This window comes from Nuphar pumila, chromosome 5, assembly GCF_984573655.1.
Source record: "Nuphar pumila chromosome 5, dmNupPumi1.hap1.1, whole genome shotgun sequence".
In the NCBI taxonomy this organism is placed as follows: domain Eukaryota; kingdom Viridiplantae; phylum Streptophyta; class Magnoliopsida; order Nymphaeales; family Nymphaeaceae; genus Nuphar; species Nuphar pumila.
Genome location: NC_143253.1, coordinates 30025471 through 30051679, shown reverse-complemented (window position 1 = coordinate 30051679; position 26209 = coordinate 30025471). Strand labels below are relative to the sequence as shown.

Here is a 26209-nt window from a genome sequence, read left to right as displayed (position 1 = left end):
TCTTCAATTTTTTGTTAATAAATTACTAGACGAGTCACTGAGTGGACCCATCCGAGTCACGAGTTACTAGTGAATGAACCCATTCCTGAGTCGTTATGCATTTATGTCCACCCTGGCTTAAATTCCTGACTCCGCCCCCTGCAAGCAGGTATGAACCATATATTGGGCTTTAAAAAAAAGGCACTGACCAAACCGGCAGATTGTATGAGTCAGTCAATCATGATTTAGCTGAGCTTGATAAAGTGGATATGATTGGAAATCAAAGCAACCATGCCAAGCTTTGTAATGGGCACATGAGTCAGGGTTGATTTGGCGTGTCCTGTAATGGACATCTGAACTGAACTCACAGCAATGGTTTTTCTTTTGTTTTATATATATAAAATAAATAAATAAATTACTACACATGTTTGATGGTCCACAATCCACATATGAAATGCAGCGCAAAAACCTGCACAGGGACAAAGAGATCTCTTGACAGGCTCGGACGCAACTTGAGGGGCCAGGCCATATTTGTCCCATTTTCCAGAGACTCGAGCATCCAAGCAGCCAGAGTCATTGGACGCAAACGCAGCGCCCCTTGAATAACCCCATTACGGCTTAATCGGTTGGTGAGTACAAGTGTGGATGTGAAGGAAAAATTAAAGCAAGAGGCCAAATAACACATTGGGTATGGAAAGCTAAAAGCCAAAATCCAAAGATGCAACTACCAACTTAGGCTCCGCGTGTTTGGTAGGAGCTATCAGTGTATGTATCCTTGTGGTGGGACGTTGCAGGTTCAAAACCCAGTAGTTAAATAATAAATGGTGGGTCTGCCAAACCCCAGCTTGCCTTTAAAAACAACAAAAGATGCACCATCTTTGATCAATTCTCCAACCAACCGAATGGAATTCGGTCAACATTGCAATGGTCCAGTCTTGTTAATTAGTAGCAAGTAGCCAATGAAAGCTAAAGGTTAGTTGTTGGGATATGCAGCAAATTTCCAAAAATCTTGCTTTTCTAAAAGTCCGGCTTGCCTTTAAAAACAACAAAAGATGCACCATCTTTGATCAATTCTCCAACCAACCGAATGGAATTCGGTCAGCATTGCAATGATCCAGTCTTGTTAATTAGTAGCAAGTAGCCAATGAAAGCTAAAGGTTATTTGTTGGGATATGCAGCAAATTTCCAAAAATCTTGCTTTTCTAAAAGTCCGAAAGGGGCATAAAAATAAGACAGAAGACTTTTTTTTTTTTGAAGGGAAGACAAAAGACTGTTTAAATGCATGATATGAAACAATTGGTGGCCCAATAATAGATCATGAACCATAAGAAGAAACCAAATGATGGCAAAACGAGACTTTTCAAAAATTTCAAAGAAAAATTACCCTCAAACTTTTGGAGGTACATGTCAACCGTCTTTTTCAATAAGAAGATAATAGGGTGACGAAACTGTACTCCTCAACCATTCGATAACGTTTTCTAAATCTTTAAAGAAGCCAAAGATCTGTTGGTTCAGAGTCCGCACCATACATTGGCATTAGCAGTTATTAGTAAATTCCCAGTACACTACAAGCAATATTGTGGAGGATTAGATGATTGCTACATTGAAAGGTAAAGTTATGGAGTAACGAGCTCTCTCTCTCTCTATCCAACGCCTTGGCACATGAGCCATGTCTTCGATCGCCGCTTGTGAGTAAAAAAATCTGTGGACCTTGTGAGTTTGGTTCGTCAAAGCTTGGACCCTCTCTCTCTCTCTCTCTCTTCCCCGCTTTTCAAGACATGCATATGTAAGCCATAACGCCTACCATCTCTCTCTCTACTGTGAGTCCTCCCCACAACCCTGAGGGAGCGTTTCCCTTGTTATTATTTAACGGAGGAGCGTGGGCAAGCAAGACTGGTCGAGTCGGAGACGATGGGTGGTGCGGCCGCGGTCTCGCTTGACGTGGACGAGTTCTTGAGGCAGTGTGAGCCCTCCGGCGACTCCGCCTACAATGCCTTCAAGGCCCTCCTTGAGAGGCTCGACAACCCCGCCACCCGCTCCCACAATCGCGCCTTCCTAGCCTCCCTCCAGAAGCGCTTCAGCGACTCCAAGGACGCCTCCGACCGCTGCTTCTCCACTTACCATTTCCGCATTCACGACGTCCTCCTCGCTGACTACCAAGGTGGATCTCTCCTCCTCCTCCTCCTCCTTTTCGCGCTTCACAGATTGTTTCTCCATTGAACGAGATTCCTGGGATGAATATAAAGAAGATGATGACGAAAATTGATGATGGTGATCTTGCTTTTACAAAATCACGTTCAAGTCTAACGCGTTACAATGGATGCTCAATGTTCTTTTGAACATTCGATCCTTTCTGTTTATGGGTTGCTTGAATTCGGCCACTTATCTAGAATAATGATGGTATAAGTTGGGAAAATTACACCTTAAAGCACAACTCAATGTTCTAGATAGATGGGTACATCCAAATACGTCCCAAATTTATTTGTTCCGTCTCCCTTCTTCGGGTTTAGTTTATGTTTTCTGACAAAGGATGGCTGGGTCTCTATCTCTCTTGCTTCACTTTTAGTACTCCTGAAGTTTGCTTCCTGACGAGTGGTTTCAATAGTTTGCATTGAATTGTACGCCATCTAAATCTGAGCTAGTGTGGAACTCTTGTTGTTTAATTTCGAACTGTTATCAGACTTTGAGAAGTTGGGTGTTGCAGATCTTTTTTTATGAGAATATGGTGTCTTGACGCTGTTCTGGCCGATCTAGATCCTAATGACTCGTTGAATAGGAAGATGCTATAAGCTGCATATTCCTAATTGCTGAGGTGTTTGAATCCTTTCCTCCCCGCTTCCAATTTGTTCATAGTTCTTTCAAGTTTAGGCAACCCTCGATCCACACGGGTACAACAGTGTGAGTTCTGTACGAGTTTTTGTACGTTGACGATTAGGTAATTCTGATGCTCTGGATGCTTTTTCTTTGCTTTTAGGGTACCAGCAACGAAAGAAATTGACGATGTTGGAGATTCCTAGTATTTTTATTCCGGAAGATTGGTCCTTTACTTTCTATGAAGGAATAAACCGGCACCCCGATTCTATATTTAAGGACAAGATTGTCGCAGAGCTCGGCTGTGGAAATGGATGGATCTCTATTGCCCTTACTGAAAAGTGGTCTCCTTCAAAGGTTCCATCTTGTTCCCCTGGAATTCTTTTCTTTTTCTGTGCATTCTTTCTTAACGAATATGTATTAAAGTTAGGAGTATACTACAACTTGTAAAGTTAGAAAGCCTCTAATGATTTGCAGCATTTGGTGCATGTAATTTGGGATTACAGGAATTTATGTGTTGAATCTAGTATTTTCTCTGTTCTTTAGACAATTCTTTGGAATGTGTATAGAAGCACTGATACAGTTGCTTTGCAGGTATATGGCCTTGACATAAATCCAAGGGCAATTAAAGTTGCATGGATAAATTTATATTTAAATGCCCTGGATGAGAATGGGAATTCTATATATGACAGTGAGGGGAAAACTTTGCTTGATAGAGTGGAGTTTCACGAGTCAGACTTGTTGGGGTATTGCAGTGATCATGGAATAGAACTAGATCGTATTGTGGGATGCATACCACAGGTAATATTTATTGTTGCTTTCATGAAGAAATGGTGCTGCAGTGTATTTGAACTTGCAACGTCCCAACACAAGGTGACGTGCACTAACTGCTCCTGCCAGACAAGCGGAGCCCCCGTTGGTGTTTCTCCAGTATATTAGTTTCTATCTAAATGTTACTTTGGTACATGTGTATCTCTGCTTCTAGGAGTTCTGTAAGTGCCTGGACTGCTATGCATTATACAAGAAGCCAGCCTTGACACTCTTTCCTTTTTTATTTTCTTCAGATTCTAAATCCAAATCCTGAGGCCATGTCAAAGATAATAACGGAAAATGCTAGTGAGGAATTTCTGTATTCATTGAGCAATTATTGTGCACTTCAGGTTTGTAAAACCACTTGTTCTTATTTTTTTCTTTTTATAAACTGTGAAGTTAGCTCCAAGGGATGCTTCTCTCTCCTGAAAAAAGTTTCAAATTTGTTCTCAAAGTTTTGCATGGCTACTTTCTGTTCAATAAAAACCACAAAGCAAAATATTTCCCAATGTTTGTCATTTTGACATATCCATAGATGCTGGAGTTTTGTTGTATCTTTCAACTAGTTTGAGTTTAAACTTAAAATTGATGACAAGCATGCTCTAATGTTTACAGGTCAACCTTAGAGGAGATTTATTAGGTGTGGGATCAAATAATTGTCACAGAAATGCAGTTGAAGTTTATTCTTAGTGGTCCGCAATTTTTATATGACATGAGGTGAAATATCATAATTTCAAAACATGATGAGAAAAGTCCTAAACATCTAGTCAAAGTGTCAAACAGATGATGCAAGTACAAGTTGGACTGCAAGCTTCAATTTGTATGAAAAATCAAGTGGCTGGTCATCACCAAGTTCAGGTTAAAATATAAATGGAATGCTAGCCACAAACTTGCATGGAAAGTATTAGGGATAGGAAGCGTCATGTGAATGCAGAAGCAAGAAGGAAATATTCTTTTCAGGCCCATTTGACATGAGAAACAGGAAGCAAATAAAAAAACTTTTAGGGTTTGGGAGGAAAAAATACACTTTTTTTTATTGTCTAAATGTGAAAATGCCCCATAAAATGATAATGCAGAACTCTGCAATGGTTTTTCTTCGCTTTACCTGTCATATCAAACACAAACAGGCTTTTATGAATATAATGGTAGCACATTCAAAATTTCAGTAACATCTAATTGGATCAGGCATTTGTGGCTTTGGTTTTTCCTTATAATGGGAGCCATATAGCTCTATCCATTTCTTCTTAATAAATTGTTGTACTAACACATCCTTAGAAATCTTTAGTGTAGCATCTTATTAATTAAATTGAAATAAGGGTGCCCATTTTGTTAAAAAAAAGAGAATTTATTATTCTATTTAAGTCCCATGCTTCCCATTCTGATGGTAAGAGTGCTTCCCATGGTGCATGAGGTGCACCTCATGTGCACTTCTCTTAGAGGAAGTATGTCTTCCTTCCCTTCGTAAGTGCTATGTTCTATGTCACAGGGACTCGGCAAAGCAGGTGCCGCACCCGCGTCGACGCGACTCGACGCGGGTGCGGCACCGGGTGCGGTCAACACGACCCTGGGTGCGGTCAACGCACCCAGGGTCATTTTGATACATTTTTTTGATTTTTTTTTTTTTTAGTTTGCCCTATGAAATGGTACAAGGGTGATTCTTTGGACAAATCAGAGGTGCCGGAAAAATGCAAAGGGTGTTTTGGAAGGGGTGTTGTTTTAGAGTTGATACCTGGGGATTTGAAGGCAATAGGAAAAGGTTGCAGAGTCATTGTTGCAGTAGCTCCTGCTGCAACTGCACCACCGGGGACATCGTATAAATCGCTCAACCTGCCCTCACTGTTATAAAAGGTGGGGCTGTTGTCACAACGGGAGAAGGGAGGCATCCTAAAGGGGAACGCGTCGGTGCGAGACAGCTTTTGAGGCGCCGGACTAATACCTTCCCTCTCTTCAGCTCTCCTTTGAAGCCACCAACCTAAAGGGAATCATTCACGGCCAAGGCTGTTGCTGTTGCGCCTGCAAAGCTCCCTGCTGTGCCTGCGCTACTACTGCCCGTCTCTGATGCGCAACCAATCTCCCCCCCATGCTTCCAACATTCGGCCTTTGGGACAAATTAGTAAAGCTAACGTTGCTGCCCCTTATTACTTCAAATCACATCACATTAACCCTTTACATGTCTCGAGTGTTGCACCCAACCAGGGTTGGGGACTCTAACCAAAGTTCCTTCACGTGATGCACTAACTAATTGCCCCCAACTAGTCTCCCCTCCACTTCCAGAAGGAAAAAGCGCAAAACACAAAATCCCCTCCACTTCACGTGATGCACTGACATTTATTATATGTCATAAAGAACTGACATATCTTATTATATGTCATAAAGAAATCTAAAAATGTAAAAGTAGAAAAGATGGCTGGAGGCGGTACAATCCCTATTGTGGGTAATAAGATATAGAACGGCCTTGCCCAGGACCCGCGTCGGGGGAACCCGGACCCCTTATATATATATATATATATATATATATATATATATATATATATATATATATATATATATATATATATATATATATATATATATATATATATATATTTTTTTTTTTGCCGCACCCCCGCACCCGGGTTTTTTGGAAGTGCCGAATCCCCGCACCCGCACCCGCACCCATGTGACTTAGGCTATGTTTAATACTTTGAAAGTGCATTTTGTAAGTGTGTGTGATGATATGTTAACCCTGGTTATTTAGAATCCACATGGCTGAATATCTCAGGCTACTAGCTGGTCAAAATAAAACAGTTATGATTGTATAACAGGAGGAAACTTCAGGTGTCACTAAAGAATCTGAGCTAATAGTGAATGTGTTCTTCTAATGAGGTAAATTATGGAAGTAATTTTATCCAGACCCATTATATATTGCCAGGGATTTTCTTATGAGGAAGACATTAAATTTTGATGCGTAAAGTATGATATTTATCATATTTTATGACAGGTGTTCAGTTTATGACTATGGCTTAAATGTACAATGACAATGAGGTAAGCCTCACAAGATATTGTGAATGAATTCGATCTGTTTGTTTTTGGAGGGAAGATACTTTCACAAGATATTCAGAATGAGTTTGGTCTGTTTGTTTATGGAGCTAAGAAAGTTTTAATCACTATGACAACATTCTCTTGAATGACCGCTACCTAATAAATATGTCAATAAAGAGATTGATCTCACTTACCATTTTGAAATTCCAAATATTTGATCAGTTTAGGGATGCATTATTTGGTGTCCATTGGATATGTGATATATCATTTCTAACCGTGTCAGTGCACAAGGTTCCTATTCTCTCTATATCATATTTCTGCCTCACAACTATTTTCCCCTAGCCCATTGAAAAGGAGAGACATGTTTTCTTCTTGCCATCGGCCATGTAAAGTCAAGAAGGACATAGTTTCATATATATATATACATGTATTATATATATTATATATTATATATTATATATATTATAAATATCAAGGTTGTAAGTATCGTATTGTTACGTATCGGTCGGATAAAAAATAAGATAGTATCGTAAAAATCATAAGGTTTTTCATAAAAAAATCTATAACTTTCAAAAAATCATGAAAAATTAGAAAAAAATCTAAAAAAATCATAACACATGAAACAATGATGAATTGCACAAAATACAATCATAAAATCACATATGTAACATTTATGTTTCTATGAGCTGCATAAGAGTTCATAACCAACTTTTTTAAAAATAACACATGAAACAATAACCAAGTTCTTTAAAAATATACCACCAATCATCATCATCATTATCATTATCTTATTCTTTTTATTCTCCTCCATCGACATTCACATAATTTTCAATATACTTGAGCTCTTCATCATCTACGTCCTGAGCTCTTTCTACGTTTATTCGCTGAATGTCCTCTTTATTTAAAATGTCCGCTTCTTCTTGAACTCATGCATCTAATGTTAGAGATTGAAGGTTCTGAGGTTCAACCACAAGAATAAAGAGAGAATGGAGGGGAGAACGTATGTTGCTGAAAAACCCTCAATTGGGATCTGCGTACTAGGCTTTTCTTTAAGTATTTGTAATACAAATATTAAGGTACTAAAATACCCTCTACACAATAGACTAAAATACAAGTGAGCCATTAATGAACATGTGACATAATGAACTTGAGTTGGGTCTGGATCTCAGATCCAAACCCAACCCAGATATGATTGACGACTTCTTTTCACCCTCCCTCAAGTTGTACATGGTTTTGAACCATGAACAACTTGCCTTTCAACATCCAAAATCTGTCCTTGATGAGTCCTTTTGTAAATAAGTCAGCAACTTGATCAATGGCCTGAACAAATTCAGGTTCAATTTCCTTCTCTTCAACTTTCTGTCTTACAAAATGTTGATCTATTTCAATATGCTTGGCACGACTGTGGTAGATGGGATTAAAAGACATGTTAATGGCACTTTGATTGTCACATAAGAGAAGACATCGAGATATCGATTCTCCTACTTCTATCAACAGGTGTCTGATCCAAGTTACTTCGGCTGTGGCAGTTGCCATTGATCTATATTCGACTTCTGTACTCGACCTGGCAATGGCCTTTTGTTTCCTACTGCTCCAGGAGACTAGATTTAGGCCAATGAAAACACAATATCTTGAGACCGACCTGCGCTCATCTGGATCTTCGGCCCAATCTGCATCTGTGTAAGCAAGAAGTTCATGTGCATCATGCTCATTCGTACTTTTTCTATACTAAAGGCCATCTCCGATAGCTCGAATAATGCGTTTAACAACTTCCATATACCCAATATGCGGCTCATGCATGAACTAAGATACCTGATTAACTGAGTAGACAATATCAGGACGAGTGAAAGTGAGATATTGAAGCATCCCTACTATCCTGCGATATCATGTAGGGTCCTTGTACAATTCTCCATCTTGGGAACTGAGTTTCTGATGTACACTGGGTGTACTTAGAGGTTTGCAATCTTTCATACCTGCCTTGCTGAGAACATCAATGGTATACTTATGTTGAGTAAGTGTCATGCCTTTAGTGGTCCTGTCAACTTCAACTCCAAGAAAATACCGCAGTTTACCAAGGTCCTTCATCTTAAACCTATGATTCAAAAGCTCTTTGACCTGCTTAATATGCTCATTAGAATTACCTGTAATGATAATGTCATCTACATATATCAATAACAGTGTAACTATATCCTTACATTTGAATATGAAGAGGGAATGATCAAGAAGAGATCGACTAAAACCATATTTCTCTACTTCAAGAGAAAAACTGTCAAACCAAGATCGAGACGCCTGCTTCAAACCATATATAGCTCTCTTTGACTTGCACACTTATTCTTTGGAGTTTCCTTCTGCATATCCAGTGGGCTGCTCCATGTATACTTCCTCTTTTAGATTTCCATATAGAAACACATTCTTGACATTTAGTTGACTAAGAGTCCACTGTTGCTCAACAGCTAATGATAATATAATTCTAATGGTGCCCATTTTCACAACCGGACTGAAGGTCTCATCATAGTCTTGTTCTTGCTCCTGTGTGAAGCCTTTTCTAATCAGTCTAGCTTTATATCGCTCAATAGTACCATTTGGCTTGTACTTTATCTTATACACCCGCTTTGATCCAAAAACATTTTTATCTTGTGGTCTGGGAACAATATCCCAAGTACCACATTCATGAAGCGCCTCCATTTCTTCATTCATAGCTTTGATCCATCTTTTAGAATTTGTTGCTTGATAAAATGTTGTGGGTTGATCTTCCTTACCTAAAGAGGTTAAAAAGAACTAGAAGTCCATTGTGAAATTCTCATAACTAACTCACCTTTCAATCGGATGTCGAGGGTGAGCAGATCTTCTGGAAACAGAGGATGGAACAAAAATAGAAGAAGTGTTCATCTTCTGATTAGAGATAGGAGAAGCCTCATTCTCTCGTCGAGAGTAAACAATGCCTTTATACCTTTCGGGAGGCAAAAGTGATTCGGATTCTACGCTATCTTGAGTCCTTTGTGTGACATCAGGCATGATATTTCCCTCATTCCTTTGATCACATTCTGAAGGACAAATATCATCAATACTAGAAAAGAGATCAGAGTTCAACCAGGGATGATAAACCTCAGTTTCAGGAGTGTTAACATTATGATTAAAGTTTAATTCATCAAAGACAATATTCCTGGATATTTTGATGCACTTACTCACGGGATCATAACATTTGTACCCTTTATAATCATAAGCATATCCCACAAATCTGCACTTCAAGACCTTATCCTGAAACTTGTGTTGTATTGAACTATCAACATGAACATGAACATAACATACACAGTCGAATACACGCAAATCATGATAATTTGGATGAACGCCATACAAAGAAAAGTAGGGTGATTTATCTTCCAAGATATTCATGGGCAGTTGGTTTATGACATGTACTGCTGAATGAAAGGCTTCTGCCTAGAAGGTAACTGGGAGATTACTATCATGCATCATACTCATAGCACTCTCGACAATATGGCGATGCTTTTGTTCAGCAATCCCATTCTATTGGGGTGTATGAGGTTAAGACACCCACCTACTTATTCCATTAGTTTGAAGGAAATTAATAAAATCATTTGAGGAGAATTTATCCCCTCCATCACATTGTAAACAAATAATATTTCCAGAGAATTGATTCTTAACAAAGGAATGAAAATTCTGAAATAACTTGAAAGTTTCAGATTTGCATTTCATAAAGAAGATCCATGTGAAGCGAGAATAGCTATCAACGAATATGGGATAATATCTAATTCCAGACATAGAGGAAACTGGGGCAGGACCCCAAACATTAGAACAAATAATTTCAAACGGTCTTAAAGCTCTTTTATTAATACAATGAAATGGAAGAACATGACTCTTACACTGAAGACAGCTAGCACATTTTTTATTATCAACACTTAAACCTAAACTTGACTTGAGAATAAGACTGTTTGAAACAAGCTTTTCAATAAAATGACCACTACAATGACCCAGACGACCATGCCAAAGATTCGACTCAATACATTCGAAAAGACTAAAGACACTCTTAGGAAGTACTGAACAGGACAGTGAGGTGAGTTTGAAGGTAGAACTAATAGGCCGAACACGAGTAAAATGATTCTCTTGGAAGACGTACGTATTGCCTTGTCATTTTCCTTCAGCAAACGTTTCCCTCGTATGAAGGTCCTTGACACGAACAGAAAAAGGAGTAAACTCAACTGAAGCATTAATATCATCAACAAGCTTAAAAACAGAAACAATATTTTTCTTGATGTTAGGGGCATGCATGACATTCAAAAAAGTGAGCGAGGATTTTGACATAGGAATAACAAAGTTTTCAATGTGAGAAATGAGGTGGTGAGATCCATCCCCAGTGACTATACTATTTCTACCAACATAAAGAACAAGAGTTAGGAGCTTACCAGCATCACCAGTAGCATGAGTGGCTGCACCAGAATCAACATACAAAGTGCTCTGATCATTCTATTTTAAGTTTAATTCAGCTAAGGCGGACAATAACAACTCGTTGACTTCTCCACTGTTCCTCAAACTATTTGTCCCCTTTCTTGTCTCTGATTGCTTTCCTCTGTTTTGGGGATTGAACCAACAATTAGCTTTGATATGCCCTCTTTTGTTGCATAAAAAACAAGTGGGTATCATCCTTTGTCTCTGCAGATTGGGAGGAATGTTGGGTGTAGGTAATATGCCACAACTTCTTTGTTCATTCCTTCCTTGACCACCCTTCTCTCTAAAATCATACCTACCACGTCCTCACCCATAAGTAACCCCTGTGGCAAGCACATTTTGTCCTCCAATAGGAATATGAGTCTCTTCAAAAAATCCCTTCAAAGTCATCTCATACTGAAAAAGTTTGGCACAAAGATCTTCAAATGTAGGTAAATCTGGTAAACATAACAATGAAGTAACTATCATATGGTAATCGGGTCCCAACCTGCTCAAAGTTTGTTGCGCCATATCTTTTTCACTAACTGCACACCCCACGATGGCTAATTGATCTGTAATAGTCTTTATTTTATTCAAGTATTCCATGATAGTCATAAAATCATTTTTCAACATTTGAAACTCTTTCTTTAAAAACAATACTCTGGCCTGAGAAACTTGAGAATATGTCTGAACCAGTCGGTGCCATAACTGCATAGCGGAGCAGTCATCTAGAATTGCCACAAGCACTTCTTGCGACAGAGTAGAAGTGATATAGGCCACCAACGCCTGATCTCGCTTCATCCAGGATATATATTCTGGATTTCTGATATATGTAATAGAGGAGTCTCCCTTACCATATTCTTGTCTTCTTATGGTACGAACTCTGGAGGAACTGGGACAGAGCCATCCAGATGTCCGAAAAGATCCTGACTTCTTATGAACGAAATAATTTGTCTTTTCCAGGTTAGGAAATTGGAGTTGTTCAGTTTCTTAGACACGAGTTGACTGAGGAAGCTTTAAGAAAGACAAGATTGAGGAGGAAATGAATCCATACTCAAGAGATGAAGAATATCGAAATCGAAAATGAAGATTATTAGATTCAAAAGAAATTCAGAAAAGAAATGAGAAACAAAGGAGAAAGATGATTTTAGAACAAGGTGGCAAGTAAAAGTTTGACTCAAAAGAAATTCAGAACAAAAATTAGATTCCAAACAAATTCTGCTCCACCCTTTTTTTTTATATTAATCCAGATGATTTGCAGACTAGAAGCAGTAAAATAGATTTTGCTGTAAAATCTGTTTCTAATAAGACTCAATCAGTATTGAGCACATCACTTTGAAAATGATGTGTTTTCTGAATTAAGAGGAAAGACAAAAGAGATTCAAGAGATTGATCAGCAAAGAGAATTACAATTAATTAAAAGGAAGAGGAGATTATGCCCAGATCAAAGTTTGGCTTTGCATCTATTTTGGAAATCAGAAAAAGAAAACTTTGACGTGATCCTTTCAATTTTGAAATCACGCCTAGATCAAAACTGATCACGTTCAGATTAGAAAGACAGTGAAGAGGAAAACAGATAATCGAAGGAAAGAAAAGAAAGCACGTCTAACCAATCCAAGATTGAATTTGAAAACCAAGAAATGAAAAAGGAGTTGATAAAATCAGTAAGAAGAAAGAATATACGAACTTCAATATTGGATCTGCAACTCTGATACCATGTTAGAGATTGAAGGTTCTGAGGTTCAGCCACAAGAATAGAGAGAGAATGGAGGGGAGAACGTATGCTGCTGAAAAACACCCAATTGGGATCTGCGTATTAGGCTTTTCTTTAAGTATTTGTAATACAAATATTAGGCTTTTCTTTAAGTATTTGTAATACAAATATTAGGGTTGAGGCCACTCCCCTACCGTCGCCCTCTTTTCTTCTTCTGCCTCTGTCGGAGGCAGAGCTTTTGGAGGGCACGACGGCACCACTTGTGTCGCAATCACCCACCCTTCCCAGTGTTATGTTATTATTTATTTATTTTTATTATTATTGGCTAGCTGCGGCAGCCACTGCCTCTGGCAGTGGCCTAGCCTCCAGCCTCCTTCCTCCCCTACTCTTTTGGCTGGATGATAGTCACCATCGCGCCTGTCATCCCGTTTTCCCTTTTCTGTCAGTTGATCGTGATGGCCACTGCCTCCAATAGTGGCTTGGAGGCCGGGCTCCCGATGTTGACCGCTGGCCGCCTCGGCCACTGCCTCCGATAATGGCCTGGCTGTCGATTTTCCCTCCTTTTGAACCAAGCCCAACTCAGTTCCCTCAATAGAAGGACCGAGCCTAGGCTCGGTCCTGTCTCGTTTAGAGGCCAGACTCAGCTCGACGCAATAGCCGAGCTCTCTGTCCCTTCGTCCCCTTTTTAAACTGCACTCAAACAACAACGCTAGCATGGTCGAGCCAAGCAAAACTCGACTATCACTGAGCGCAACCCGGGTTGGTCCAATACCCCAGGCCGACTCGTGCGCACCATATATCAACTTGATTCCCTGCCGAACCAAACCTGACTTTTTATGCCTCGTTTCGCCTGATTCATCTTGCTAGCAAAGTTGGCTCGATCCGGTCGGCTCGAACTAAGTTCGGGTTCGACTCCTACGACGCAATCGTCGCCTCGTCCGCTAATCTAAGACTTTAACATCATTCTTTATGCAACACAATAGAATCCTTTTTAACGCTCCACATCGGCACAACGGACGAGACATACTTACTGAAGCATAAGCCTTTAAGAACCTACGCTCGGAATCATCAAAGATTCATACCATCTCCTAAGTAGGAAAAAGTTGTATACGAGAACAATGTTGGAATACTTCTAACTTATACATATTATATTTATGTTATATATATATATAAAACTCAAAGACGCAGTTTTGTGTATTCTTGTCCATTTTAAATTACGCCATTTACTTTGTCGTCGTGCTTTAATGTGCATAGGCTCCAGCTTTCTTTAATTTATTTAGCTCGATGTGTGGTTTCACACATCGAGCCCTACTTTATTTCAGTTACTTTGCCGCTGTGCTATAATGTGCACAGGTTTTTGCTTACGCAATTTACTTAGCTCGATGTACAATTTTGTACACCGTGCCTCGCTTATGCAATTTATTTAGTTTGATGTGTGGTTTCACACATCGGGCTTTGTTTTATGTCATTTGCATAGCCGTCGCTCTATAATGTGCACAAACTTATGCTTTATTATACGTATATATATATATAAATATATATTTATATATAATATATATATTAAGTAAGTCAACTAAAGTTGACTTACTTCTAGTCGTTGGGAACTAAGCCCAATGGCTGGCATTTCTAGCTGTTGGACTAGGTCCAACGACTAGTCAAACTAGCCATTGGACCTAGTCCAACGGCTAAAGAAGACTCTCTCTATCCTCTCTTTCCTCTATTTTTCCTCTTATTTTCTCTATAAATTGGGATGGGTGTGTGCTTTGTAAAGGGAGAGAGTGATGGGTAGTTCTAGATATTTTTGAGTGTTCTTGAGTGCATTTTGTAGTGAGGTTTTTATGTATTTTATTGTTCATTATGAATGAAATCATTTATTCATAAAACTTGTAGTTTGTATCTTGTTAGTATTCAAATGTATTTTGATTTGGTATTTGGATTACAATTTGGAATGTGTTGGGTTTCATGCCATTTCGTAACATGGTATCAAAGCAAGGTATCTTGGTCTTAGTATCTTGTTCATGTTTGAAAGAAAGATTTGAATTGATTAACAGTTTGGACTTGGGACTCTCGTATTCTAGTATGTATTTTCTTTAGATTCTCTACCTTAAATATTTATGGTATATATTAAAAAAAATGTGTTTGAAATATAGTAGATATTTATTAATATGTTAAAATGAATATGTTTTCATGTTAATTAAAATTAGAACTTGCGAAAAATTATTGACTTTTGATATATGTTTGTGTGTAAGCATGTTTACATAAAATATGTTTTGATTATGAATATTTATAAGAGTATGTGGTTTTTTTTAAAATCTTAAATACTATGCTTATATGTTTTTCATGTTTGCAAAATACTAATTTTTTTGTTATATATTTTATTTTATCGTAATGATCATTGATGCCCTTAAGCATGTGTCAAAGCATGATTATTAGGTATATTATGTGAATTTTATGTTAAAAATGTGTTCTTTGAGAAATTTAGATTTTGTATAATGTATATCTTGAGTTATCATAACGTTAATTCTTTGGTAATACCATGAATATCGTGTATGCTCTCGTATCGACATCCTCATGTCTCATATTTTTATGTGGCTTCAATGATTGATTTTAAGATATTGCTCTCATTATACTAAATTAATTCTTTAAAAAACATCCTCGATTGATCATGCTTGAAAATGATCTTGGATATTTTTTATATATGACTTGTGTTCATTTCTCTTTGTCATTCGTATTACAAATGACTGTTGCATTGGATGCTTTGTTCACATATACTTGAATGCATTTTGTATGTCATAATATCAACTTGTTTTTCTCCTTATGGATTGTATTTTGCCCCTTATAAGGTTTATATTTGATGCATTGTGAGTGATATTTAGTATGTAATATTAAAATTCATAGCTTTTGTATAGCCTATGTGGCTATAAGTCATTAAATTATTTTATTGCTTTGAGTATTCATGATTAGTGATAATTATATATGCTTTTGGATTTATCAATAGTTCCTCGAGAATCTCTATTAATGTTAAATGTCATTGTTGTCTCATAGTAGACTTATGATTTAAATTCAAAATGCTTCTTTTTTCTATCATATACATTGTTCTTGTCTTCTCTTTGAGAGTTATTGGATTCTTTGTATGTGATATGCCTTAGTGCACTTATTCTTTGATTGGTGGATTTATGAATTCATTTTTGAAGAATTGCTTATATTAAGCATGATTCTTGTTTGCTTATTAAAGATTGTAAAAATTGTCATGGAACATATTGTTGGGCATATGATTGCACTACATTTATTCTAAGATTTCATCTTCTTTATTGAATTTTTGATTTGAAACTGTCTTTTCAAATCGGTTTCTTTTATGAACTCATCTATTTAGAAAATGATTTTCGCGAGTATTTATTGCCTTCTAATGGCATTGATTTTGTTCATCACAGAATTTTATATATGATGCATCATCTCTCTTGGCGTTATTGTTGGGTCAGAGTTAGCCATTGAGGTGAGTTATGTGTGCACCTCATTTCATCCTATCAATTTAGATTCTCAAGGGTTATGAGTGATGTGTTGTCACTTGTCTTGGGTCTGATTGATGGTTGATTGGCCTTTGAACTCATTGTTGTTGGTATTCTGAGTTAGCCGTTGAGGTGAGTTATGCATATACCTCAAATCATCTAATCAATTTGCAATTATCAAAGTTTATGAGTGTCGTGTTGACACTAGTCTTGGATCTGATTGATAGTTGATTGGCCTTTGGATCCTTATATGTTTTCGTTGATTCAGAGATGTTTGTTGGGGTGAGTTGTGAGCACCTCATTTTATGTCAGTTTAGATTGTCAACTTGTGGTTTGACTCTAATTGACAATTGATTGATATCTGGATTTGTAAGTGTGTTGCATTACTCATTTGTTGAATGGTCATTATTATTATTATGGATGCTTATAACTCTATTTATCTGTGATGGCAATCTATTGTTTGAAACAATGGTGTTTCGAAGAATTGTTAAAAATGATATTCTTTTTGGTGACACTAGTGAGCTTCCATTACAAGCTTTCTTATCTCGAGTGACTTCTCCTTTTTATGCCTTTTATTTAAGTGTAATTTTATGTAAACAAGAGACGTTTATCAGTATGGTGAGGTATGCACACCCGTTGAAACTAATGTTGTTTACAGTTTTACAATAATTTGTAAGGTGAGTTATGTGCACCTCTTATGGATTGTAATTATTTTGTATTGTTAGGGAGCCCTGCATTGCCTGTGCGCATGGTCATAAAGATGATTGTTGTTGACATTTGTGATTGATCTCTTAATTTGTATTGTCAGGGAGCCCTGTATTGCATGGTCATAGAGATGATTGTTGCTGACATTTGTAATTGTGCTCTTGTTTTAGTAGCTAGTACACTTAAATTTTGAGGTTTGAAGGTCTAGTGAGGTGATTTGTTTGTAGTGGTCAAAATAGTGTTTTGATTTGTAAAATTCATTTATTCTGATGTATGAGATTTTAAATCTCTTCGTAATTTTTCTAAACTCATTTGATCTTTTATGAAAATGGTTGTTGAAATATTTTCATGCATTTTACATTATGTATGCTTCAGTTGCATGAGTTACTCCATGATTGGTTGTCTTGCATAACTTGCATAAGTTCATGCATTTCATTAGTAAAATCTCTTATATATATGCCCATAGTGGCTATTGTGTGCATCTTATTGCTCTTAAGATTGTTTTCACTTTGTATTACCTATTGGTAAACTGGTGTTTATGCACTCTTATTGTATTTGTTTGGATTTTCATTAAGGTTCTTTTGTTTTTTGTATTTCTGCTCTTGAAAGTTTGTTTATTATTATCTCTTAAAATTGGTCCATAAGTGACTTCTTTAGTTGTACGACTGATATTGTTTACAAAGATGTAATTGATCTTTGTGCATTTGAGTTCTCTTAATTAAGTGATGGAAATCATTTCTTATATCTTCCGATGTGTAAAAAATATTTTGGGATTTAAACTCTTTTGTGGGTTATTTCTTCATGGTATTAATGATTGTTTGAAAAATTCATATTTCACGTCTATTCTGCATTAATGTGATAAATATGTGTGTATTGAATAATGCATGTTTTCATGAATATTTAAAGCAATTAATGAGTTATGAGTTGAAGAGGCTCTATAAATAGACTGTTGGAGTTGGACTGCCTCCCTTTCAAATGTATGCGAGGCTCTATCCCCTCTATGTAAAACATGCTTTTCTAAGCATATTGGCTATATACAAAAATCTGTTTTTACTTTGTGTTCTTGTGGAATTTGTGCCATTGTGCTCTTGTGGAATTTGTGCTTTCGTATATTTCTTTTATGAGATTGTTATCGGTCCATTAGAGACCATATTATACTTGCGCACTTGTGTAGCCCTTTGTTGGGTTTGTGATTGTGCACATCTCGTTTCATTACACTGCAGACATGCAGAATAACCAAAAACTGCAGTCCAAGTTCTTTATACTGGTTTATCAAACCTTTCTTCCATGGCCAGCCTTGCAACCTCGTCACCTACACTGTTTTCGTGGCCATTAAACGATGCAACCATGAAAGTTGTTCTTTCTCAACCTCTTAGGATCATATGCTTGATACTCCCATGAAACAGTACAAGGTCTTCCTGTCCTTAGACAAAACCCACCAACTTCTGGTTTTCTATCAAGAACTGAAAAACTAGGGTCCTAGCAGGATGGAGCAAGACCGTGAGAGCTGTAACCAACTGACTGCCAGCTTGATTAGCTGATCCTTGATTTAATCCAACCTTGGGTATAATTGGGCCTTTGCATGTGGTCTTTGCATATCTATGTTGGACCCGTTTCTTCTTTACTACTAAACAACTCTGTTGCTTTCGTACTCAATCATAAACTCTCTAAATCAATAAAACCATTTGCAAATATCTATCTCTTTCTCTCGGCTTCTTAATAAGTTGCCTCAACAAGAAAATCACATATTGCCTTGGTACTCTATAACAAACTTTCTCAAATCCATAAAAACCATGTGCAAGTATCTCCTCCTTTCTCTGAAAGTTTTAATAAGTTGCTTTAACTGGAAAATGACATTATTGATATTCATAGCATGAAACCAAATTAGTTTTGAAGGACATATAACTCTTTTCTTACAGATTGCTCTATTTTTTTTCAAAGTGTCATCTTGACTCAAGTTTAATGACGAAAGAAAAAAAACTTATTGAAAATAAAAATGTTACATCAGGTGACAGTGACACTGTCCAAGGGGATGTGAATATTTTCACAATTTTAATCCATGTTGAACTTTTGGGAAGCATGTATTGAATCTGCATCTTTTTATAGGGATTTGTTGAGGACCAGTTTGGGCTAGGTTTGATTGCAAGAGCTGTTGAGGAAGGAATAGCTGTCATTAAACCATTGGGCATTATGGTCTTTAACATTGGGGGCCGTCCAGGGCAAGGTGTTTGCAAAAGGCTGTTTGAACGGAGAGGTTTCCGTATTACAAAGCTATGGCAGACAAAAGTCCTTCAGGTATGACTACCTGGTTATATGGTTTTCTGATTCTATTTCAAACGTTGTGGCTATCAGATGTGCGCTACCTCATACCAATTGCTTCTGACACTTATGTAAATGTGTCATAAGGATATTACATATATTGTTGTGGGCTAATTCCTTATTTCTCTCACAGATGCAGCCAATCCGAATAGAATGATAACATGAAATTATATTTTCTCAGGCTGCTGATACAGATATTTCTGCTCTAGTTGAAATTGAGAAGAATAGTCATCATCGTTTTGAATTTTTCATGGGTCTTGTTGGAAACCAACCTATCTGTGCTCGAACAGCCTGGGCCTATGGAAAATCTGGAGGGCCCGTATCACATGCTTTATCGGTTTACAGTTGCCAACTCCACCAACCAAACCAGGCAAGCAGTTTAATTGAGCATTTCTCATGCAACAGGTGGGTATATCTACATAAGGGGGCTGACAATTTACTGTGGTTGACAGGTGAAAATAATTTTTGATTTTCTCAAGAATAGTTTTCAAGAGATCAGCAATTCTTTGGATTTATCTTTTGAGGATGATTCTGTGGCTGATGAGAAGATTTCATTTCTGGCTATTCTTGCCAAAATTCTAAAGGAGAACTTGTTTATTCCTTATGAACCTCCATCTGGAAGTACACAGTTCCGTAAACTTATTGCAAGTTTCATGCGGATATACCATCATATTCCACTAGATATCAATGTAAGAAAGCTATACAGACAGTTTTTCTTCGCTATTGTACTTATGCATTGATTGAGGATAGATGCTTGCATGGGATGGATTGCTAAACTAGTTATTTGTTCCTATATCTCCATTTTTTATTGGTTGCCAACTTGAATTATCTTCTAGGTTCCATTAAGCCCAAATAGTAAAGGTAGTTCTCCAACTCTTAAAAGGCATGGAAAAGGTTTTTCTGATGATATATTTCATGAATGTTGTCTCAAGGTTGTTTCTTTCCCTTTTCATTCATTGTTTCAATCTACTGTTGTACAAGTAGGGATTGGCCTGATATTAGGTGTAATGATGGAAGCTTATTTTGTTCTCAACACCAACATTCCAATCAACTAGCAGTCAAAATGAGTCAGTCCAATTTGGACTGTTCCTTTGGGCCTATGTCACATAGACACGAAAACCAGGCAGCCGTACCCATGTCGACACGGGTACGTGCTGGTCCGGATCAGGTTGGGTCCAACCCTGACCGAACCATTTTTTTTATGTCAGTGCAGGGAGGAAGAAGAAAAAGGAGGAGGAAGAAAAAAAAGAAAGAAGAAGAAGAAGTAAAAAAAGAAAGAGGAGAAGGAAAGGAAGAAGCGGAAGAAAAAAAGAAAGAGGAGGAGAAGGAAGAAGAAGACGTAGGAGGAGGAGGAGGAGGAGGAGGAGGAGATGGAAGAAAAAGACGAAAGAGGAAAGAGGGAAGGAGAAGGAAGAAGAAGACGAAAAGAGGAAGATGAATATATATATATATATATATATATATATATATATATAGCGAGAGAGAGAGAGAGAGAGAGCAAACCCTCTTCAATCTCCTTCTTCCAATCTGCGCACGTGTGTGTGTGTGTGTGTGTGTGTGAGAGAGAGAGAGAGAGAGAGAGAGAGAGAGAGAGAGAGCAAAATAAGGGAAAGGCACCTTCCCCTTTTATAGAGAGACAAAGGAAAAGGTTTGGTTCTGGATCGTATGTGGATCCAGACCCGAAATCTTTCCTCCTTTTTACAGAGAGAGAGAGAATAGTTTGGATCTGGATCATGTGGATCCAGACCCAAACTCTTTCCACTCTCTTTATATATATATATATATATATATATATCCTTGTCCCCATACCCACATTTTTTGAAATTGCCATGTTGTACCCGTACCCATGTGACATAGCTTTGGGCCGTTATCCTAGTGCATTGCCAACTATGTCACAGGGACACGCCCTTCATGGGGCGAATCACGTGTCAGTACGACATGACATGGATCCGGACATGGAATTCGCTGTGATTTGCGTCAGGCATGACATCGACCATGTCCGACATGTTGACATGTATCCTACACGTGATATGGTGTCTGACACACATGACACTGTCCGGCATGATAAAAGTGTGCTTATAAAAAAATCTATATATATAATTTTAATGGATAATATATGTTATTATTATATATAATCATATAAATATAAATAATATATTTGCGGTTGTGCCCGAGTCCTAATTTTTGAAAAATGTCATATTGTACCAAGCGAATCCACATTGCATCCCGTACCCACACCGCATCCATGTGACATAGATTGGCGAAAAATAGATCTGAAATTCCTTAAAGAAATTATGTCTGCTTATTGATGAAACAAAGTTACTGAACCGTGCTGATTTTCTAATGCATCTGTTAATGAAATATCAGAATGTTGTCATATTCCCATCAAGGTCTGTGGCAATTGAGAATGCACTCCAACTTTTCTCACCCCGTCTCGCCATTGTGGATGAACATCTGACCAGGCACTTGCCCAAGAAATGGTTGACATCTTTGGCAATAGAGGTATGGCTTATGATATTTTTTCTTTTCCAATGTATATACTATATAGTAAAATATCTGTTCTATTGTTAGGCGCATCACTACTACTCTGTAAGTTGTGTTCCCATGGCACAAACATCCTGTGGATCTTCTTATGTTGGAAATAAGTGATTAAAACAATTATGGAAGAAAATCTCATGAAATTCTTGTAAACTTGCTTTTAGTCAAAATGCCATGTTTGTGTCCTCCAATATGGTTTTATTGGCCAAAGTAGGTGTTGGTTTTCATTGTTGTTGTAACTAACTTTTTCAATTCGGGAACATGAGGGCCTTATTTTGTTTGATCTTTAAAAAGTGTGAACCGTTTCTTTTTCAGACTGAAAATATTCAGTATAGCTTGCTTCCTTTGGTTGATGAGACCATATATTTCCTCTCAAAAATTATCTCGTTATCTCTGTAATCATCAAATTCTTTCTCAAGCTATTATCAAGAATATGTGGTCTCCATTCCAAATTAGGAAATTGATCTGCTTTGAGGGGATAACTGTCATTTCCTAGCTACTTGTGCATGGTACTAGAACTATTAAACTATGACATTTTTTCAGGGCATAAATTGCAGTGCAGATGACCAACCTGAAGATGTGATCATGGTGATTGAAGCTCCACGTCAATCTGATCTTCTAATTGAGTTGATCAAGAAGTTAAAACCACAAGTTGTCATCACTGGCATGGCAGAATTTGAAGTTGTTACCAGTACAGCTTTTGAACAATTGCTAGATACAACAAGGGAGATTGGTTCTCGGCTTTTCTTGGACATTTCTGATCATCTCGAGCTTTCCAGTCTTCCTGCTTCTAATGGGGTTCTGAGGTACCTTGCCAGCAATGTTTTACCCTCACATGCAGCCATTTTCTGTGGCCTTGTTAAAAATCGGGTAATATTGCGGTTTACATTTATAGAAATTTTCTTTTTTTTGTTTGATCTTTTAATAGTGAAATGAAACCTGATTTTTTAGGTTTATTCGGACTTGGAAGTAGCTTTTGTCATTTGTGAGGAAGAAACTATCTTCAGTGCATTGTCTAAGACAGTCGAGTTACTCAATGGTCATACAGCTTTATTTAGCCAGTATTATTATGGGTGTCTTTTCCATGAGCTTCTAGCTTTTCAGCTTGCTGACCGGCATCCTATATTACAGGTACTGGAAACTTCTTTTAGGTTTCCTTGTTTTGCACGTCTCCTGTAGGCACATACAACAATCTCACTGCAATGTATTTCCTACACTTTGTATTTGAAGTATCATCTTTAAGATTCGTGATGCCACCATCTATATGCATCCTTGGAAGCGCCCTATTTACCAAATGTTCTTTGAATTCTGGAAAAGGGTTAATATATCTAGTCATGCTCTTGCGAGTTCTGCTTCTTTTTCGGTTACACCTCGTCCTATGTCATGTTAAACAACAAATTATCATCAGTTTACTAGTTCTGTTTACTGGCTTTTGTGATATTTGCTGTTGAGATGTCCCACTTTTAATCCATGCTTAATGAACAATATATGAACACTGAAATGAACTGATCCACCATCTATGTCTCTGTATGTGTAAGCATAAGCATGAGTTAACGTGTTTGACATATTTGAGCCTGTAAATCTGCTACAAATTCTTTCTATCTGTAACTGGATAAGCTGTTTTAACAAGGGCGGAGTGTTAATTGGCACCCATGAAGTGGCATATTCTGGTAATCTTATGACATTGCTGTCTATGTAGAGGGAGTGCAAGACAAGCTCAAATGTGATGATTGGATTTGCGAAGTCTGCCATTGCAGCTTTTAGTGATGCTGAGCTCTCTGTGAATCAAACAAGAGACTCGGCACTGATTCACATGGATATTGATCATAGTTCCTTGCCTATTCCTCTGGCTGTAAAAGGTGCCATCTTCGAAAGCTTTGCAAGACAGAACATGACGGAGCAAGAGACTGATGTTACTACTGTGCTTCGACTGTTCATAAAGGATAGTTATGGGATTGAGATGCATAATACCACCGAGTTGGTTTATGGGGACTGCCCTCTGGCTTTATTCAATAAATTAGTCCTGTGCAGCATTGAAGAAGGTGGAACCCTGTGTTTTCCTGCTGGCTCTAATGGAAATTATATGTCTGCAGCAAAGTTTTTGAAAGCCAATATTGTGACTATTCCTACAATGAAAGACACTGGGTTCAAGCTCACTGACAATATTTTAGGCTTCTTAGGGACTGTACACAGACCCTGGGTATATATTTCAGGGCCAACAGTCAGCCCTACGGGCTCCATTTACAGCAATGAAGAAATGAGAGGCATCCTTTCAGTTTGTGCAAGGTTTGGAGCCAGGGTGGTGATAGACACTTCATTCTCTGGTTTGGAATTCAACTGTGAGAATCAGGATAAGTGGAACATGGAAGGCATATTGTCGAAGCTGAAGGAGTCTGACCCACATTTTTCTGTTTGTCTGCTCGGTGGACTCTCCTCTGGGATGCTGAGTGGGGGGGTCGAATTTGGCTTCTTGGTTATGAATGACCCTGTCCTGATTGAAGTATTCCACAGTTTCCCTGGCTTAAGCAAGCCACACAGTACTCTGAGGTATGCTATAAACAAGTTGCTGGGGATGAGATACCATAATGCAGCAAGCTTATCAGAGGCAATTGCTGAACAGAAAGTAATTCTGAAGACGAGGGTAGAACGTTTGAATGAGGTAGGCCTATGTGATTATGCTTACTTGCATTTCAGTTTTGTTATAATTTTAGACTGCTGGTTTGTGTTATCTTGATGGAGTAGTTGTTATTAGTCGTCATTACATTTTTATTTGCTGACCTGTTTTTTAATTGCCACAGATGTTAGGACAGTGTGGATGGGATGTGCTAGATTGCTCTGGTGGAGTATCTGTGATAGCAAAGCCATCTGCTTACTTTGGAAATTCTATCAAACCAAATGGCTCTGAAGATGATACTAGCACCAACATCATAATTAGCGAATCAAACATCAGGGAGACCATCCTCAGAACCACAGGACTGTGCATCAACAGCAGTTTGTGGACTGGAGTTCTTGGGTATTGCCGCTTCACAATTGCCTTACAAGAAGTGGAGTTCGAAAGCGCACTACAATGCATCCTGCATTTCAAGGAGCTGGTCCTTGGCAAATAAGCGTTCAAATCATTGAAAATCTTTCCTGGCAACTTCTATTGGCATGAGGAGTGACCTAACTGACGAACTCTATTGAGTTCTTCAATAATGAATGATGGAGTTTCATCATCAACAAAAGTATGCACAAGTTAATACCTGTAATGTCGTGTCCGTCCTTTTAATTGGTTGCAGCATCACTTGCAAATTTTACAGGCTTGTTTACAATGATAGAAATAAAGATGTCAATGGAGCAAGTTTATTGATTTTTCCTACAAGCCATTATGTGAATAAGATGAGAACCATGCAAAAGATCAAATTCGCATTCATGATGCAGAGATAAAGGAAGATGTAACAAGCAAAAGACCAAAAAGAAAAACTAGTATTATCCTTTTTTAGATCCCAGACACGGTGTCCTAAAACAGAAGAAAGTGCTTTTATTTTCAATCGGGAAACCATATTCGTAGTTGTTTAACAACAAAATAAGGTGACGGTGCCCTTGATTGTTTGCTTGCCCAGGTCCCCTAGTAGGTCTGGTAAAAGGGGAGCCGAGCTTGTGCTGTTTGAGCTCGTCATCAGCAGAGCCAATCCCAAACTCATTACAAGCCAGCCGATCACACGCTGCAAGTTTATTAAAAACATTGTTTATTAAGGGTCCTCATTTTTTTATTAGGTCCTGTTAGGACCATCTAAAAATTGTATATTTTCAAGTATTTTTTGCTCGATCTGAACCATTAGATGTGTTTTTCGTTGCTTATTTACTAAGAAACAAGTTTTAGTATAATATCAACCATTCATTTGTTTACCACTTTAAAATACAGAACTGAGCATAAAATGACCATCTTGCTCATGTTGCTCAATAGCACCGTCAGCCTATTGTGTCGCTCATTACTTGATACACAACACTCCTTGCCTTGGTGCTGATTTGGTGCCTTTGTGGACGACCCCTTCTAGGGTTGTCCACCTGTTGTGCCCCATTGCCATGGCTTGTCCAATTGGCCCATAGGCTTAAGGGAGCATTTGAATTGCAGACACACATGGACAGGACGTGCCAGGATGTCCATGCACGTGCACTGAGGACTGGATGCACTGTCCTGGCCTGTTCACGTGCCCCCCAAAAAATGTTTCTTTTTTGCTTGTTTTTTTTGTCCGAGTGTCCATCCGCCACTGTTCCGTGGGGGGCGTGGTGCAGTGGCGGATGCCAAATAAGCATCTACGGAACGCTCCAGCGGATGCACGTGGGGCCCACGCTCGGTGCATCCCTCAGACTGCGATTCAAA

General features: G+C 38.1%; 1 protein-coding gene across 1 annotated transcript; it reads left to right on the top strand.

The window, feature by feature from the left end:
* The first annotated feature begins 1705 nt into the window (after positions 1 to 1705).
* On the top strand, positions 1706 to 25207 carry MMT (methionine S-methyltransferase). The gene is made up of 12 exons (XM_090005930.1): positions 1706 to 2140; positions 2954 to 3147; positions 3385 to 3591; positions 3855 to 3950; positions 19096 to 19284; positions 19490 to 19678; positions 19761 to 19997; positions 21676 to 21810; positions 22390 to 22716; positions 22798 to 22977; positions 23546 to 24505; positions 24645 to 25207. Exons 1-12 carry the CDS (start codon positions 1891 to 1893, stop codon positions 24951 to 24953), a joined length of 3273 nt encoding a protein of 1090 aa, XP_089862056.1. The 5' UTR covers positions 1706 to 1890; the 3' UTR covers positions 24954 to 25207.
* Positions 25208 to 26209: the final 1002 nt, after the last annotated feature.

Bases quoted from the DNA above. Each gene is read 5' to 3' on its own strand.
- MMT (XM_090005930.1), top strand. From the start codon at position 1,891: ATGGGTGGTGCGGCCGCGGTCTCGCTTGACGTGGACGAGTTCTTGAGG. The intron at 3,592-3,854 runs GTAATATTTATT...TATTTTCTTCAG, and splicing joins TTGTGGGATGCATACCACAG to ATTCTAAATCCAAATCCTGA. The intron at 3,951-19,095 runs GTTTGTAAAACC...ATCTTTTTATAG, and splicing joins GCAATTATTGTGCACTTCAG to GGATTTGTTGAGGACCAGTT.